This window comes from Carcharhinus amblyrhynchos, chromosome 18, assembly GCF_965287045.1.
Source record: "Carcharhinus amblyrhynchos chromosome 18, sCarAmb.v2.hapA, whole genome shotgun sequence".
NCBI classification, from domain to species: domain Eukaryota; kingdom Metazoa; phylum Chordata; class Chondrichthyes; order Carcharhiniformes; family Carcharhinidae; genus Carcharhinus; species Carcharhinus amblyrhynchos.
The window spans coordinates 15,279,069-15,298,006 of NC_137341.1; the positions used below are offsets into that span (position 1 = coordinate 15,279,069).

Below are 18,938 nucleotides of genomic sequence, written 5' to 3' on the forward strand. Positions count from 1 at the left end.
CTCAGTTGAGAGGCTTTATTTTGAAATTTGCCCTTCTTTGGTTGCACTACCGGCTTAAGGGTGCTACGACCTACTATAACATTGAGACCTCAGTTGCTGTCTGTCTAAATCCAGTGCAAATTAATCCAAATACTCAGTCCTACCATCAAAGGATTAGCCAGCAATTTACTTGCACTCAAATCACAGGGCAATCCGTTCCGAACAGATTTGCACAGGTGGCCCCTAAATCCTATTTAACCTGTCAGCCAGGCGCTCCCATTTTCTAATGATTTACAATAATCTGATAATGTTTCTGAAGAAAGTGCTATGCAGAGTGTCCTGGCAGAACATTCGAGCATAATACTCAGTGCCCAGACACCTTTTTAAATTTCATTTCAGTTTTGACATTTTATCCCACCCTGAATCGATATTCCAGCATAGCCAATCATGGAATCATAGAATCCCTACAGTGCAGAAAAGGTAATTTGCTCTGTCGAGTTTGCACCGATTTCCGACAGAGCTTCCTATCCAGGCCCTCTCCCATGCCCTATCTCCGTAACCTTGCACATTTTCCATGGCTACTCCACCTAATCTACAGATCTTGGATCAATTTGGCATGGCTAATCCACCTAACCTGCACATCTTTGGATAGTGAGAGGAAACCGGGGCACCTGGAGGTAACCTATGCAGACATGGGGAGAATGTGCAGACTCTGCACAGTCGACCAAGGGCAGAATTGAACCCGGGTCTCTGGCACAGTGAAGCAACAGTGCTAACCATTGTGCCACCGGGCTGACCCAATTTGCCAACCATAGAAGTTGACGGGCCATGTAAAATTGCTTGCGTTTGGCCACTTAATTGGCTGAATGGCCTCTTTGATGGTTGGCCGGCATGTTTCCACCTCGCATCCTTGTCTGCTGACCAAAATATTCTGCAGGTGCATGATGACACTGGGGCTCCTGTCTGAAGTCTTCTTGCATGATTTCCCATGATTCTGTATGGGGCACATACCCAACCGAACAAGGAGATATTCTGACCATAGTTTTAGATGTTGATCTTTTTTTCTTACATTTCTCCAAGTGCCTTGAATTGCTGTGATATCAGTTGAAGATTACCTTTTGAACTTCATTCCAACGGTTTCTGTATTCATTAAATGGGTTAGTTTGTTGCAGTCTCCAATTAGAATGTAAAAGGCAGCTTGTTTAAATGATGACTATCATGATTCTCTTGCTGTTTCCCACTACCGATGAGTTCTCATTGACATTGTTCAATTTTTTTGGCTAATTGTACTAAAAGTGGCAGCTGATAGTCAAAATAACAGAGTAGATAACAGAGATGTGTTAATGGTCTTTTCTTTGTGGAATGTGGGCATCACAGACAAGAGCAATATTTATTGCCCATCCCTAGTTACCCTTGAGAAGGTGGTGGTGAGCGTTTCTCTTGAGGCCCTGTCATGGCTGTAATGAAGCTGCTCCTGCAGTGCTGTTAACTAGGGAGCTCTCAGGATTTTGAGTCAAAGACCATACTTACCTGGCAGGGGTGAACCATGAGCAGGCAGGGGAAGAGGCTGGCCCATTGCACTTGGGTTCTGTTAACACCTGATAGAATCCTACAATGCAGAAAGAGGCCATTCCGTCCACCAAGTCTGCACCGACCAGAATCCCACCCAGACCCTATCCCCATAACCCCATGCATTACCCTTGCGAGTCCCCCTGACACTAAGCCAATCCACCTAACCCGCACATCTTTGAACTGTGGGAGGAAACCGAAGCACCCAGAGGAAAACCACACAGACATGGGGAGAATGTGCAGACTCTGCACAGATAGTGACCCAAGCCAGGAATTGAACCTGGGTCCCTGGAGCTGTGAGGCAGCAGCGCTAACCACTGTGCCATGATTGTGGTTTGCCTTGGCAAGAGTAGAGGGAAGGATCAGGGTAGCCAAAGAAGTTAAACGGAGGCTTTACCTGATGCAATTTTTCAAAGCCATTTCCATTGTTTTAGCTAGGATGAAGTGTTAGATGAAGGCCGGGAGGGGATGCGATGCCTCCTTCTGTCAGCTTCGATCTTATTTGATTGAGCCCAAGATGGAATGCAATGTCTCATCTTGTCAGTTTAGATCTTGTTGGCCCCTATGTGGGGATCATGAATTGGGTTCAGATTGAATTGGGTTTTTTTGGTTGAAATAAAAGTATTGAAAAAAACAGTCGTTCTCAACTGGCTGCCCCTGACCACCTAGTGGCTGTGGCTTTGGGAACTGCAGATGAAGGAACTTTGGCAAGTTGTAATGAGCCTGATTTGCGTTAGAATCCAATTCTTACATGTCGCCCCTAAAATAATTCAGATAATTTCTTGGCAAATGACTTGGTTAATTCTATTGTTATGTGATCATCAGGATATTGAGGAAGAACGGGCGGAAGTACCAGTGAACCAGGAAGAGGTGGAGCTCATGGCAGAAGTGGAGCTCACGGCTGAAGAGAAAGGAAAGATAGAAAGGAAACTGAAGAAAGAGCGAAAAAAGAAAGAAAAGCAATTGCAGAGAGAAGCTAGCGTATCAGTGGAAAAGGCGAAACCTCAGCAATCTTCCGCAAAGGACCTTGCATTAGAATACCTGATTAGGTAAGAGACAACGAGCTCCTTTATTTTGGCAGGCATTTAATCAGATGAACTTTCTGCCGACCTTCTACTTAGTCCCAATGGTGTTGCCATTGGTAACGAAGGAGCAGCTGACCCCCGATGTAAGCGCCATCAGATAAAATGGCATTGCAAAGCAATTCTCACAAAATGTCTCGGGCAGAAAAGCAATCCAAAAATTACACACAACGCATTTTTTTTGTGTGAATTGTATGGCCAGGGCAGCAATTATAGTTTGATGTTCATGTTAACAATCCATTTGATCACAGGGCTCCCATTCCAAGCAATTAAAAGCCCATTGGAAAATGAGCAAGTTTATTTATTAGTGTCGCAAGTAGCCTTACATTAACACTAAAATGAAGTTACTGTGAAAATCCCCTAGTTGCCACACTCCGTTGCCTGTTCGGGTCAATGCACCTAACCAACAAGGAAACCGGAGCACCCAGAGGGACCTACGCAGGCACGGAGGGAGTGTGCAAACTCCACACAGACAGCGAGCCAAGCCGGGAATCGAACCCGGGTCCCTGGCACTGTGAGGCAGCAGTGCTAACCCCAGTGCTGCCTACAAAGTGATTTGTTACGTGGCCGATGCTTTACCACCATTGTCCTGTGTTCCATAATGTGATAGGACCAATCGTGAGGTAGGCTGGCAGTCATTTGTCGTGGGTATTAAGATTTTCACACTAACAGAAGTTTTAGAATCGTAGAATCGCTACAGTGCGGAAGGAGACCATTTAGCCCATCGAGCCTGCACCGACAATAATCCCACCCAGGCCTTATCCCCGTAACCCCAAGTATTTACTCTGCTAGTTCCCCTGACACTAAAGGGCAATTTAGCATGGCCAATCCACTTAATCCACACATTCTCTGTCAGGTTTTTCTATTTGTTAATGTGTGAATCTCAGTGGGCCTTTCTCTTTCTCCATGTACCTGTAAGAAAGGAGGAGCTTGTGTCTATAATAGCACCTTTTCATGGCCTCAAGGGATTTCAAAGCACTTCACACCTGACGAAGTGCTTTTGAACTATTGTCATTGTTGTAGTGTAGTGAAAATGCGACAGTTAGCCTGTAGAAAACTCCTGCCAGCAACAAGGCCATCGATGATTTTTTTGCTGATATTAGTTGAGGGAGAGTTGTGAGTGCTGCCATTGAGCCAAGGCTGACACCGATCAGTTACTTGTAATGTTTGCACGCACTGCTCTCTGTGGTTGTATTCTAATTAGTTTGAGTTTGTACCAAAAATATGTGGGTTAGGTGGATTGTGTTTATAGTTTATTTACTAGTGTCACAAATAGGCTTACATTAACACTGCAATGAAGTTACTTTGAAAATCCCCTAGGCGCCACACTCCGGCACTTGTTTGGGTAGCCCTGAGGGAGATTTTAGCATGGTCAATGCACCTAATCCCCAGCATGTCTTTCGGACTGTGGGAGGAAACCGGAGCACCTAGAGGAAACCAATGCAGACACATGACAGGGAGAATGTGCAGACTCTGCTCAGACAGCGGGAATCGAACCCGAGTCCCTGGCGCTGTGAAGCAGCGATGCTAACCACTGTGCCACCATTGGTCATGCTCAGTGTTAGGGAGATTAGCAAGGTAAATACATGGGGTTACAGGGATAAGGCCTGATTGGGATTGTTGTCGGTGCAGGCTCAAAGGGCTGAATGGCCTCTTTCTGCATTGTAGAGAACATAAGAACATAAGAAATAGGAGCAGGAGTAGGCCATCTAGCCCTTCGAGCCTGCCCCGCCATTCAATAATATCATGGCTGATCTGTCGTGGCTCAGTTCCATATTCCCGCCCTCTCCCCATAACCCTTAATCCCCTCTCTTATCAAAAATCCATCAACCCGCATCTTAAAAATATTTAGCGAGGCAGCCTCCACCACTTCAACGGGCAGAGAATTCCAGAGATTCACCACCCTTTGAGTGAAGAAGTTCCTCCTCAACTCCGTTCTAAACCGCCCCCCCTTTATCCTGAGGCTGTGCCCTCTAGTCCTACTGTCCTTTCTGAGCGGGAAGAGTCTCTCCACCTCTATCCTATCCATCCCATTCATCATCTTATATGTCTGAATGAGATCTCCCCTCATTCTTCTAAACTCTAACGAGTACAAGCCTAGTTTATTCAGCCTCTCCTCATTGCTCAACCCCCTCAACTCCGGTATCAGCCTAGTAAACCTCCTCTGCACTCCCTCCAAGGCCAAAATATCCTTGCGTAGGTACTGCGACCAAAACTGCACACAGTACTCCAGCTGCGACCTCACCAATGCCCTATAGAGCCACAGCAAGACCTCCCTACTTTTATATTCAATCCCCCTCGCTATGAAGGCCAGCATCCCATTCGCCTTCCTGACCACCTGCTGCACCTGCAAGCTGGGTTTTTGCGACTCATGCACAAGGACCCCGAGGTCCCTCTGCACCGTCACCTGCTGCAGTTTTTCGCCCCGTAAGTAATAATCCTTCCTACCATTATTCCTACCAAAGTGGACCACCTCGCACTTACCAACATTAAATTCCACTTGCCATTTCCTGGCCCATTCGCCCAGCCTATCTAGATCCTTCTGCAGACTCTCCACACCCTCCGCGCAATTTGCCGTTCCACCAATCTTGGTGTCATCAGCAAATTTCGACACCATACACTCGGTTCCCTCCTCCAGATCATCTATATAAATGGTAAATAGCTGAGGCCCCAGCACTGACCCCTGGGGCACTCCACTAGTCACCAACCGCCAATCCGAATAGCACCCATTAACCCCCACTCTCTGCCTCCTATTTGACAACCAATCCTCTATCCACGCTAACACCCTACCCCCAACTCCATGCCCCCTTACCTTCTGCAATAACCTCTTGTGAGGCACCTTGTCAAACGCCTTCTGAAAATCAAGAAAGACCACATCCACCGGCTCTCCTCTATCCACCGCCCTAGACACATCCTCATAGAACTCCAATAAATTTGTCAGACACGACTTCCCCTTAACGAAACCGTGCTGCGTCTGCTCTATCAAGCCATTCCCCTCAAGATGCCTCGCTATTTCCTCCTTGATGACGGATTCTAACATTTTACCTACAACAGACGTTAAACTAACCGGCCTATAATTCCGATTCTATGATTCAGTGAGGTGGGCACCTGTTATTAGGGAGAGCAAATCAAACAGAACTAGCTGCTTGTATCCTGTGAAATTGGGTCAGTGTCCATGAACATTTTCCTCAGTGCACTGATCCAAATTGAGAGTGTCCCATCTCATTCTTAAAACACGGCGACCCTCCTTCAACAAGAACTTCTTTGACTGTGAGGTGCCTCAGGAGATCCTGAGGCCAGGAAAGATTTCTATAGAAATGCAAGGCTTGCTTTCTTCTTATCCGAACATTAAAGGAAAGAGTGCTGAGCCAAGCACCCACACTCAGGGACAAGGATGAGAGCATTCTGGAGAAGGAAACAAAGAATACTCTTCTGAGAAACAAAATCCGGTTTCCAAGTTACAGACGCAAACAAAAGCTGTGGCAGGTTTAAGCGGGGTTGTTGATTAAATTTATTACAGTCTGCTCATAAATCACTGGAGGTTTTATTTTGCTTTTGAAATAAATTTGCTGCCTCTGAGCTTGGGAGGTTTGTGACCGGTTTCTTATACAGTTCGTTCCCAGAGAAGCATTACTAATTTCATTATAAATCTCAGATCACAAACAGCCTGTTTTCCTAGCACTCATCACAGTCATGCTATTGATTTTCTCCAGCTCGTTAAAACTCACTGCTTTTTAATTGAAATGAGTCAACCATCATCTACTTACCAGTTTTGTATGGGAGATAAATGTTTGCTTTCACTTTGGAATTTCAGTGTCGTGGCAAGGGAAAGCATGGTGGCACAGTGGTTAGCACTACTGCCTCACAGTGCCAGGGACCCGGGTTCAATTCCCGGTTTGGGTCACTGTCTGTGTGGAGGCTGCACATTCTCCCTGTATCTGCATGGGTTTCCTCCCACGGTCCGCAAGACATGCTGGTTAGGTGCATTGGCCATGTTAAATTCTCCCTCAGTGTACTGTTCAGTTTCCTCCCACACTCCAAAGATGTGCGGGTAAGGTTGAGTGGCCATGTTAAATTGCCCCTTATTGTCAGGAGAATTAGCAGGTGAATACGTGGGGTCAAGAGGATAGGGTCTGGGTGGATAGATGGACCAAATGGCCTCCTACTGCACTGTAGGAATTCTATGATTCTATGTACCCCAACAGGCATTGGAGTGTGGCAACGAGAGGATTTTCATAGTAACTTCACTGCAGTGTTAATGTAAGCCTACTTGTGACACTAATAAGTAAACTTTAAACTTTAGGAGGTGTACCCAGGGTGACTTGTAAGTGCCCTGGCCAACATCCCTCCCTCAGCCACTAATAGATCATCTGGCCATTCGCTGTTTAAGGGATCTTGCAAAATAGAAATTGTCTGCTGAGATTGTCTATGTGACAGCACTTCAGAAAGTAAATTATCGACTTCGAAGATCCATGGGAAAGCTGAGGGCGTTTAAAAAATGATTCCATGGCACCTAGTTGTTGTTGGCTAAGGCAGCACTTTTATTGCCCATCCCTAATTATGCTTGAAAAGCTTGTAGTGAGCTGCCTTCTCGAATCACTGCAGTCTATGCAGTGTAGACACAGTGCTTTTAGGGAGGGAGTTCCACGATTTTGACACAGGATATAAGGTACCGTGTAAATGCAAATTAGCCTTGCCAACAGTTTTCCATATTCACTTGATGAATGCAAAAGACTGCACACAAAACAGGAGAGATGGACATAGACCATTTGTGGCAAAATGAATGAAAACCAGTTTCAGATCAGTTCTGGTATAAATCTCACCCCACACAAGCTTTACATATCTTGCCCCCTCCCCCACTTATGGCAGATAATCACTGGATGGGCTGTGAGTAGGAGGGACCTTCCAGTATGTTGGCTTTGCAATCTGCCTGGGATCTAACCTGAAGACATGTGAACCAAGACAGGCCACTGATTTCTGAAGGATATAGGGTTACCAGTGATGTCCCCTATGAGTGAAATAAAAACAAAAAATACTGCAAATACTCAACAGGTCAGGGAGCATCTGTGGGGAGAAACAGAGTCAACTATTCATGTTAATCAACTTTCATGGTGGCACATTGATTCGCACTGCTGTCTCACTGCGCCAGGGACGCAGATTCAATTCCTGCCTTGGGCAACTGTGTGGAGTTTGCACGTTCTCCCTGTTTCTTCTTGGGTTTCCTCTGGCTGCTCCAGTTTCCTCGATGTGGATATGCCGGCGTTGGACTGGGGTAAACACAGTAAAAAGTCTGACAACACCAGGTTTTAGTCCAACCGATTTATTTGGTAGTAAATTCACTAGCTTTCGAGGGGATTCCCTCTTCTTCAGGTGAATGGAGAGTTCTGGACTCAGACAGAGCATATAAAGCTCAGACAAACTGTGCTTTATATGCTGAAGAAGAGGGAATCCCCTCGAAAGCTAGTGAATTTACTATCAAATAAATCGGTTGGACTAAAACCTGGTGTTGTCAGACTTTTTACCCAGTTTCCTCCCACAGTCCAAAGATGTGCAGCTTAGGTTTGGCCATGCTAAATTGCTCGTTAGTATCCAAAGATGTGTAGGTTCGGGAGATTAGTGGGATAAATATGTGGGGTAAAGGGAACAGGGTGGTAAGTGGGCCTGGGTAAGATGCTGTATTGGAAAGTCAGTATAGGCTCGATGAGTCAAATGGCCTCCTTCTGCACTGCTGGGATCTTATAATCAGAACCCAATGAAGGAGTTGCCAGTCAACCTCAAAAACTAAGGTCACACATGAAGGAAGCAAAAAATGACAGGTACACATTGGAACATTTGAGCAGGAGTAAGCCATTTGGCCCTTCGAGCCAAATTCAATAAAATCATGGCTGTTGTAATTGTGGTCTCAGCTCCACTTTACTGCATTGCTTCCCATTCCCCCACAATCCTTATCTCCCTTGTCGATCAAAGATCTGTGTCATTCTGCTTTGAATAAGCAACTCAGCCTCCACTGCTGGCTGGGGAAGAGAATTCCACGCCAGCAACCTTTTGGGAGAAAGCATTTCTCCTCATCTCTGACTCTTATTTTTAAACTGTGTCCCCACAAGGTGAAACATCTTTCCACGCAGTCCAGTTCCCTCAAAAAGTTACATCTTTGAATAAGATCACCTCTCAGCCTTCTAACCTCCAGTGGACACTGACCCAACCTGTTCAACCTTTCCTCATAAGACAACCTCTTCACCCCAGGAATGAGTTGGGTGAATCTTCTCTGAACTGCTTCTAATGCAGTTCAGAGAAGATTATATATTTTTTAACATAAACTGCACACCATACCCCAGACATGACCCTGTACAGCTGCAGTAAAACTTCCCTATTTTTATGTTTCATTCCCCTTGCAATAAAATTGGAACTGGACTGCATGAAGCTGTCAGTGCACCAAGGAATAGAGTCTTGATGTTTTGTTGCTTAACAGATTATAGTTCCAGAGAAGACTCAGAAATCTGGTGTCGCAGAGCATGGCTTGAATCTGTAAACTGTCCGCAAGTTGAATTTCTGATGTGAACCAGGCTACTTAATAAAGAACAATCAATGACATATTGGCTGAGGTCAAAATGAATGAGCCAGTCACACCTCTAAGTCAGAAAACGAGGGGTTCGATTCATACCCTGGAGACTTGAACACACAATCCAGTGCATCAGTAAGGGATTGCTGCACAGTCTGCTTTGTAAAAGATCCCATGGCAGCATTTTGAAGAAGGATAGGTGGAGTTCTCTCCAGTGTCCTGGCCAATATTAATCACCAAACCAGCACTGGTGATCTGATTGCAGTTTGTGGGATCTTGCAGCGTGCCATTTGATGCCATGTTGCAGTAGTAACTACACTACAAAAATCCATTCTGTTGACTGTACAGCATTTTGGGCAGGTCTTGTGGTGCAGTGGGTAATGTCCCTGCTGCCTCTGAGCCAGAGATTCTAGGTTCTGGTCCTACCCCAGGACTTAATGGCCAAGGAAAGTGCGTTCATAATGCAACCAACAGGTTCTGTATCGCCCAGTAAAATCCTTTCAGCAAGCCAACGGCAGTGGCGGGGGATGGGGGTTCCTTGTCAGCTATGCTTGATGTGGAGCGGGTCCCCGGAACTGTTGGTCTCTTGTAACAGCCTGTTCCAGGTAAAACCTCACTATGGAAGCAGATGAAAGTCTGCTTTGTGCACCACTAGATGCAGGAAGAGGAGCAGCAACAACAACAGCATCTTGGGACCTGCTGCAGGTGTGAAAAGAGGCTATATAAATGTGAGTTTATTCTTTCATTCCTCCATCCTCTCAGCTGTGGGCATCTATGATTTAGGAGATCTAAAAAAAGGGGAGGCTACTCTTGAAAGCTTTTATAAAGATGTTAACTATGGCAACTGACAGATCTAGCTTTGCACTATGATTGAGAGAGATTTTCTAGATGCAAATTGAGTTGGCTACTTTTTCTCACAATATCAAACAAAGAAATTTATGCATGCCTTAAGGAAAGTTCAAAGGGGCATAATGGGGCTGTAGACTTAACACTTCTGAACATGGATTTATGCTTCTGCCACTTTTGCCATATATACTTCAAAATATGCTTAACGTAATGTTGGCTCCCTAGAGGAACTAGTTGTACAACAACCGTGTCACATTCAAGAATGAGCCCAAGGTGTTTTGGGGAATCATTGATGCAGAGTATTAGAATGAGTTTATTAAATGGCCATCTCTGGGGTAAAAAAAACCCAGCAGTTTTTACTTGCAAGTACAAATCAATCTGAAAGGAATACAAGCTCTGTGTATTTTTCTTTATTAGAACACCGTTCATTTGCAGAAAGTCATTGATAGACTTTCCATGATATTGGAAATTGATTGAAAATCTCCAGCCCTGCAGGAGGGTATACATAGAATTATGGAATCCCTACAGTGCAGAAGGAGGCCATTTGGCCCATCAAGTCTGCGCCGATTACTATCCCACCCAGGCCTATTCCCTTAACCTCTCATATTTACCCTGCTAATTCCCCTGACACTAGGGTTAATTTTAGCACGGTCAATCCACCTAACCCGCACACCTTTGGAGTGTGGAAGGAAACCAGTCCACCCGGAGGAAACTCACACAGACACAGGGAGAATGTACAAACACAGACAGTGATCCGAGAACACAATTGAACCTGGAACCCTGATGCTGTGAGGCAGCAATGCTAACCACTGTGCCACCGTGCCGCCCTATGTACAGCAACAACTTGCATATGGAAGTTTTATTTACGTCTTTTTGTGATCACTTGATGCCTCAACGTGCGTTGCTGTCAATTAAGTACTTTTGAAGTGTAGTTACTGATTTAATGTAGGAAATGCAATGGCCAATTTGTGCACAGCAAGTTTATTGTGCAAAATATCTCACTGACACTGAGCCACATGAGGAGATTTTGGGGGCAATTCTCCGGCTGCTCATGCTGACGGGATTCTCTGGTCCCGCTGGCAGCACACCCCCTCGCACGGGTTTCATGCTGGCTTGGGGTGACATCAGTGGGAAATGCCATTGACAGCAGTGAGACCAGAGAATCCCACCACCAGCACACAGCAGACCATCTTCTACCATTGAGAAACACATATCTCAGAGGCTGGAGAATTTGCCTCCATCGGTTGTTCAAAGAATTAAGTTTTATGAAACAACATGAGGAGGAAAGAGAGGACAGAGGTTTAGGAGGAGAATTCTAGAGCTTAGCACCTAGCTGGTTAAAGGCATGGCTGTGAATAGTGGGGCGAGCTAAATTGGAAGTTCCCAAAAGGCCAGAAGAGTTCCAGGAGGGTTATCAGTCTGGAGAAATTGTGCACGACCACATCAGTGTGACCTCTGTATAGACCAATGTTTAAAATCCCAAATGTTGATATTATTTGGGAGTTAGATTAGATACCTATTTTCATTGGTATAGTTTTGATTATTTAGTTAGTGGGTAGATTTGAACTGCTCAGTTCTTTACCAAAGTGAACCCACAAGATTTTTTTTAATGACTGGAGGATTCGTTCTCATTACATGTTAGATTTGGTACTGACACATACAGTTTGATTCACGCCCATACTCCAGGTCTATTCCTGCTTTTTTTAGTCTTCTTAGTCAACCTTCAGACTTACATCAGCGTCAAGGATGTCTTGGCAACATAAATAACATGATGTCGAATTGTCCAAAAATATATTTAAAGATTCTGCTGTGGGTGGCAGAGAATGAACAAGAGGAAGCAGGAGCGGCAAATTGTGCGTAAGTGCATCTTTGCAAGACCAACAAATGGAAGCAAAGTCTAAAGTGCTCCGTTGATAATTGAATTCTTCTTTCAAAGTAGACACTTTCCTTAAATAAACAGAATTGACTGATATGATTGATTCTGTCGACACTCTCAGAATTCTGGCCTGCAAACTGAGGATTGATCTGTGAAGGTTCCTGTACATCTCACTGGAAAACCCCTCCGCAATGAACGCATAACCCTTTGATCAGCCTCTTAGAACAGAATATTTGTCATTATCCCATTGCTGATTGTGGGATCTTGCTGTGCGGTAGTTGGCTGCTGCATTACAGCAGTGACTATACTTTAAAAAAATGTTCTTCACTGGATATAAAGCATTTTTTGTGATATCGAGTTTATGAAAGACAAATGCAAGACTTTCAAAAAAAAGAGCTATTTAATGTTGTTCACCTTTTAAAGAATGTAACTATTGTTTGAAGGTGGTCCAAAAAACACAAGGAATGGAAATTTCAGAAGACGAGACAGACCTGGCTCCTACAGCACATGTATGATTGTGATAAGGTAAAATGCAAATACTCAGAAAATGTGAATAAAATCTTACTTTGAAACTGTGCCAATTGTGGACTCAAAGTCAACACTATGTAAACAAACCACGTATCATAGAATATTAAAAGGAATTAATGTGCTGAAATTGGATTTAGGTCAGGGTGGGATCTTAGAGAAGTCCTTCTTTGTTTGACTGTCTCATGACAGCTGTACTCCCAGTGTTCATAAAAAAGTCATCTGTCTCTGATGCTGAAGCTATTGAGGAGCTTTGCCTGTTCTCTGTAGCTAATGGGCATTGATCCTTTTAATAAAACTCTCCAGACAAAAATCAGAGAGAGATCAGCCTAAACTAACTCTAGTCTGCACCTACCCTCTGATAGAGTAATGTACCTCTTCCCTACCTTTTCCCTGTAAGCCCAGACATTTACATGGCTAATCCATCTCACCTACACATCTTGGGACACTAAGGGACAATTTAGCATGGCCAATCCACCTAACCTGCACATTTTTGGAGAGCGGGAATTAACCGGAGCACCTGGAGGAAACCCATGCGTCCACGGGGAGAATGTGTAATCTCCACACCAAGCCGGAATTGAACCCGGTTCCCTGGAGCTGAGGCAACAGTGCTAACCAATGTGCCACCCATTGGTTATCGGCAGAAAGTCTGTGGCATTTTGCATGGCTCATTGGCATGGTGGGAGTGGTGGGAAGGATCAGGAAATCCTGCCCATAGTGTCTTTCATAGCTTCAGGACATTCCAACGCATTTTATGGTCCATGAAATACTTTTAAAAATGTAATTGCTGTTGTACTTTTTCATTTACTGACTGGATATCTGGCAGTCTGCACCTCCGGCAGTCTCCCTTTATTTTCATACTCAAGCCCCTGGAGTGGGACTTGAATCCTCAGCTTTGTGATCTAGAGGTGAGCTTGTTACTAACTGAACCACAGCTGACAGATCAGTCCATGCAGACTGTTGTAGATTCCACTTCCCCCAGACGCCTCAGATTTAAAATGTTCAAAGCTGTTCTTAAATCCCTTCGCAGCCTCCCATCTCCATCAGCCATTCCCACCTTAATTTTGTTTCCTATGAGTCTCACCTCTTGTGCACCACTCCACCAACAGCAGCTGTTCTTTCTGTCAATGCCCTTGATTTCTCTCCCCTAACAGCTCCTCTTTAAACCCCTTATAATATCTCCATCTGCAGCTCAGTATTGATTTCAGACTCGGATAACTGTCTGTTTGCACCTTCTCCCCATGTCCACCTGGGTTTCCTCTGGGTGCTCCGGTTTCCTCCCATATTCCAAAGATGTACAGGTTAAGTGGATTGACCATGCTAAATTGCCTCTTTAGTGTCCAAAGATGTGTAGGTTAGGAAGATTGGGGAGTAAATACATGGGATTACAGTGTAGGAAAGGGCAAGATTCAGTGCAGATTGGATGGGCCAAATGGCCACCTTCTGCACTGTAGTGATTCAGTGATTCTATGAAATTGTTACTGCATTGAAGGAACCGTATTGTTGCATGATCTTCCATAATTCTAGATAACTCTGGAGTGGCCATCAGGTAGGTCACTGCTAAAGATTGTGACCAATGTATGTGAGTACTGTCCAATCTGATGACAGCTGTTCCTTGTAAAATAGCTGCCACTGATTTAACAGAGAATTCTTCCATCTCTTCCTTCCTTTGTTTTAATTGTTTTATAATATGCTGACCATTATGTTGATTATTATGATTTTAATGGAGTTGTGAACATGATGTGTGTAACGCTGAGGCTGACTGAGCAGTCAGAATGACTCCCTGTGCAGACTGCAGTCTGTGGCAATTGTATGAGAGCCTTTTACTGTTCATCCCCATTGCCGACAGCAAGAAAATAACAAAACAACCGCAGCGCACCACATGGAACTAGGACAGGACAACTGTCAAAACAGCGATGGCGCAATTACAAAACTCATCAGGCACTGATATAGCAGAATACTAATTCTTTAATATACTTGCACAAGTGGATATAGCAGACACCTCAACACTGTTCAAAGAAGGGTCGCAGAGTTGTCCCCAGAGACCCAGGCAATCTTTATCATTCTCAATTAACTTTCTCCATCCATCAGTAAAAGGCACACACTCACTAATGTCGTATAGGGAAGGAAATCTGCCGTCCTTACCTGGTCTGGTCTTCATGTGACTCCAGATTCACACAGCAATGTGGTTGACTCTTAAATGCCCTCAGGGATGGGCAGCAAATGCTGGCCAGCCAGTGATGAACACATCCCGTGAACAAATAGTTAAAAAATCCGGTCATCCCCACATTTCCTGTTGTGGGACCTTTCTTAATGCAAATTGGCTAATCTGTTTCCTAAATTGCAATCTGGACTGCAGTTGAAAATTATTTCACTTGTTGTTAAAATGCTTTGGGGTATTGCAAGGTCATGCAGGGTGCGATATGAATGTGAGTTCTTTCTGCCTGCTTGTCCGCTATTACTTGGTTTCCAGTTGCTGGTAGGACGATGCTGGAGTTTTTGTCAGCATTTAATAAGGAGCAAGTCCGCTGGCAGCTGTCACCCAAACCTCGCCTCCATGTTAGTTGGAGAAAGCAAATCGGACAGAAATTGTGTTAGGGATTCAGCAGACAAATCATGAGTTCTACAACCTAATAAGTGGCGCAGCAATAATGCTTGTTGACTCCTGAGGTTTTAGAAGGGGGGCCATTACTCTTGGGACTTTAAAACCATGATCATCAATCTAATAGTCCATCAAATAATATGCCTGATAATTTCAGAAATATAAATGAAGAATGCGGTATTATTAAGGAGCTCTTTTATCACCCATCGGATTAGGCATCATTTGGAGACAGATTTCCTTCCTAAGCTATTTATCATTTTCTGCTTCAATGTAGATCTCTGACAAAAGTTTCTCTGTGTTGCTGAAGTATCTGGATGGCTTGAAGGGGAATGCCCGAGAGGTAACCATTCAGAAAGCGGAGGCATTGATGAAGGAATTGGAAACTACAGGTAAATACCTTGTATTATCTACTGGAGACATTAGTCTAGATCACCACTTACCCGGCTACCCAGCTCACTAGGGATGGGTGCCAGAAATTGCCAAGGAACTCAGAAATAGGAATCTCCCCATGCCCCGAAAAAAAAACAAACACTTATGGAGTTTAGCAAGCTTGGGATGTTGCCGATCAGTTCCCTATCTGGAGTTCACAGCCACCCCCTCCCCCAACGCCACCTTGCTTTCAGTATGGTGGCTGTACCTATACCATTTGAACTGCAGTGATTCAAGAAGGCAGCTCACCACCACCTTCTCAAGGGCAACTAGGGATGGGCAATAATTGCTGGTCCAGCCAGGGACGCCCACATCCCATGAATAAACAAATACAATAAAGTCACTGAGTGATGACTAAGTCTGCAGATGGGAGATATTTGATTTGATTTGTTATTGCCACACGTATTGGTATACAGTGAAAAGTATTGTTTCTTGTGCGCTGTACAGACAAAGCATACCATTCATAGAGTACATAGGGAGAAGGAAAGGAGAGGGTGCAGAATATAAATAGAAGTGATTTTGGAGGGGGGGGGGTCATTGATTTCTGGGGGTGAGGGGGCAGGAGGTGCAAATGTGGGTGTGGAAGGTTGGGGGGCATAGCGGGAGAAGGGGGGAGGCCAACCTTGGTGGGGGAAGGGGTGTGGGAGGTCTTGTGGAACTCTCCATCCGGGTGGTTCCTTAGGTTGGATGCAGGAGGAAGTAGCACTGTCCTCCTCAATCCACCAAGTCAACACCTGGAGAGTCTCCTGCCTACTTAAAGCTGGAAGAATATTTTTAAGACTTGAAACACTTACCACCTGAGCCCAAACATACCCATTGCTTTTGGCTGAAACTCCCCCATTCAGTATGAAACATGACCGGCTGGTATGTACACTGCAATGTTTGATTTTATTTGATTTATTGTTGTCACACGTATTAGCATACAGCGAGAAGTATTGTTTCTTGCATGCTATACAAAGCATACTGTTCATAGAGAAGGAAACGAGAGAGTGCAGAATGCAGTGTTATAGTCATAACTAGGGTGTAGAGAAAGATCAACTTAATGCAAGGTAAGTCCATTCAAATGTCTGACGGCAGCAGGGAAGAAGCTGTTTTTGAGTTGGTTAGTACGCGACCTCAGACGTTTGTATCTTTTTCCTGACGGAAGAAGGTGGAAGAGAGAATGTCCGGGATGCATGGGATCCTTAATTATGTTGGCTGCTTTGCCGAGGCAGCGGGAATTGTAGACAGAGTCATTGGATGGGAGGCTGATTTGCGTGATGGACTGGGCTTTGCTCACAACCTTTTGTAGTTCCTTGTGGCCTTGGGCAGAGCAGGGGGCCATACCAAGTTGTGATACAACCTGAAAGAATGCTTTCCATGGTGCATCTGTAAAAGTTGGTGAGAGCCGTAACTGACATGCCAAATTTCCTTAGTCTTCTGAGAAATGTAAGAATCCATAAGCGAGTCTGTTTTAAAAAAGTGATCATTTTGAATTTAGTTTTTCTGCATTGCATTCTGCATTCATTTTATGGTTGAAAACAATCAGCATATTTTGTGTTGTTGAACATAACAGAATGCATGATAGGTTGCACAGAATTTGCATGAGATTGAGAGTCAAACTTCAAGCTCTGTTGATTGAAAGCTCCTAGTGGTCCTGTACAGAACAGGCCCAGAGGGAATGAATGGACCTGGTATGATTTGACCACAATAATATGCACTGGCTCATGAATATGGTTGCATTAAACTCAACAGCTTTTATTCGTAGAGAGCCTGTTTGGAAACTTTGCTGACAAAGAGCTTGTGACTATAAGCAACCTCACAGTTGGATGAGAGAAGCATTTAACACCTCGCTAATACACATACTTTCAGAACAATTACAATGGTGCCAATATATCAAAAAAAAGTTCCAAACACTAAAATATCTGGTTATTATCGCATTGCTATTTCTGGGAGCTGGTCATGTTGTGTTTCATAAGTTACACTGACAGTACCTCATTAGTGTAAAATGCTTTGTGGCATCCAGACATTGTGGAGTTATATAAATGCGAGTCCATCTTTCTTTCTTTCCTCCTTTCTTATTTCTTTATTTCTGTTTTTCCAATACATTTAATCCTTTTAATAGGCTGGTTTCCAAGTAGCACACCAGGCAGGAGACCTGTACAGATTGAGCAATGCCTTACATGGCAGTGCTCTGTTGATTACAGAACTGCTTAGGCAAGGAGGAGAAAGGGAGCCTCTGTGTTGAAGAGTGAAATAATGCTCCATTGAGCTCATTAGATATCAGTTCTTTATGTTAATGTGCACAAAGAAACTTAATATTTCCCCATGTGTTTTCACTTGAACAGATACTTCCACTGAGGACGGCCCGGCAAAGATTGAGCGAATACGACAAGTCCTTCAGCTTTTGTCTTGAAGGTTTTTAAAGGATTTATGTGATAGTCTCTCTGCTCACAGTGCTGTTGCCCTTTATTGTCAAAGAGAAGCTGTGCACTAATCACATTCATTCCATTTCTTCTGCCTTTGACCTTGGTTTGAGTACTCCACTGATGACTATTTTTTAACATTGCTCTCTTGATTTCAGTGATTGTAATAAAATTTCTTTTAGTATTATATATCCAGCGCCCTGTGTTTAAAAATGAAAGCTAAAGGCTCCAACAGTGCTTTACTCAGACGGTGGATATGTTCCCTGAAGTAGTATTGGAAGCTAGGAAGGTCAAATGGGGGCAATGTAACTATGCTGAAAGAAGCAGGACTTCATTGTATTCTTATCATTATGGGCTGATTTAGAGGATGATTTAGAGGAGGCAGAGGCACAGTAGATCACTGGTCTGGTCATAGAATTGCTACAGTACAGAAAGAGGCCATTTGGCCTATTGAGCCTGCACCGAACACAATCCCACACAGGCCCTATTCCCGTAACCACACACGTTTACCCTGCTAATGCCCCTGACACCAGGGTTAATTTACCATGGCCAATCAACCTAACCTGCACATCTTTGTATAGCAATCTAGAGATCCACAGTAATGCTCTGGGGACCTGGGTTCAAATCCCACCATGGCAGATGGTGAGATTTGAATAAAAATCTGGAATTAAAAGTCTAATGATGACCATGAAACAATTGTCAGTTGTCCTAAAAACCCATCTGGTTCACTAATGTCCTTTTGGGAAGGAAATCTGCTGTCCTTACCTTGTCTGGGCTATATGTGACTCTAGACCCACAGCAATATGGTTGAATTTCAAATGCCCTCTGAAATAGAGGGCAGCTTGGGATGGGTAATAAATAATGGCCTAGCCAACGATGCCCACATTCCCATAAAAATGAACTTTCAAAAATGATCAGAAAGCATTTCTTCTATTCCTGCTGAGAAATTAGGAGGCCTTGGCAGGTGTTGAAGATACAGGTAATATAATGACTACCTTGGTAGCGTACCTTCATATCTGTTTCTGAAGTCCAAATGAAGAAGTGGCTGTGGTGGAAGCCATGCAAG

The 18,938-nt window shown here is 44.2% G+C and overlaps 1 protein-coding gene across 2 annotated transcripts in view; it reads left to right on the forward strand.

Moving 5' to 3' along the window:
- The window catches only part of LOC145354869 (protein cholesin-like), a 326,372-nt gene extending 308,313 nt beyond the window's left edge, over positions 1 to 18,059 (forward strand). For both annotated transcript variants that reach the window (XM_080206422.1, XM_080206423.1), the window contains exons 2-5: positions 2,374 to 2,597; positions 12,355 to 12,436; positions 15,313 to 15,427; positions 17,795 to 18,059. In XM_080206422.1, coding sequence (XP_080062548.1) covers positions 2,374 to 2,597; positions 12,355 to 12,436; positions 15,313 to 15,427; positions 17,795 to 17,862 — 489 coding nt within the window. In that variant the 3' untranslated portion in view covers positions 17,863 to 18,059. The remainder of the gene's footprint in view (positions 1 to 2,373; positions 2,598 to 12,354; positions 12,437 to 15,312; positions 15,428 to 17,794) is intronic.
- Positions 18,060 to 18,938: the final 879 nt, after the last annotated feature.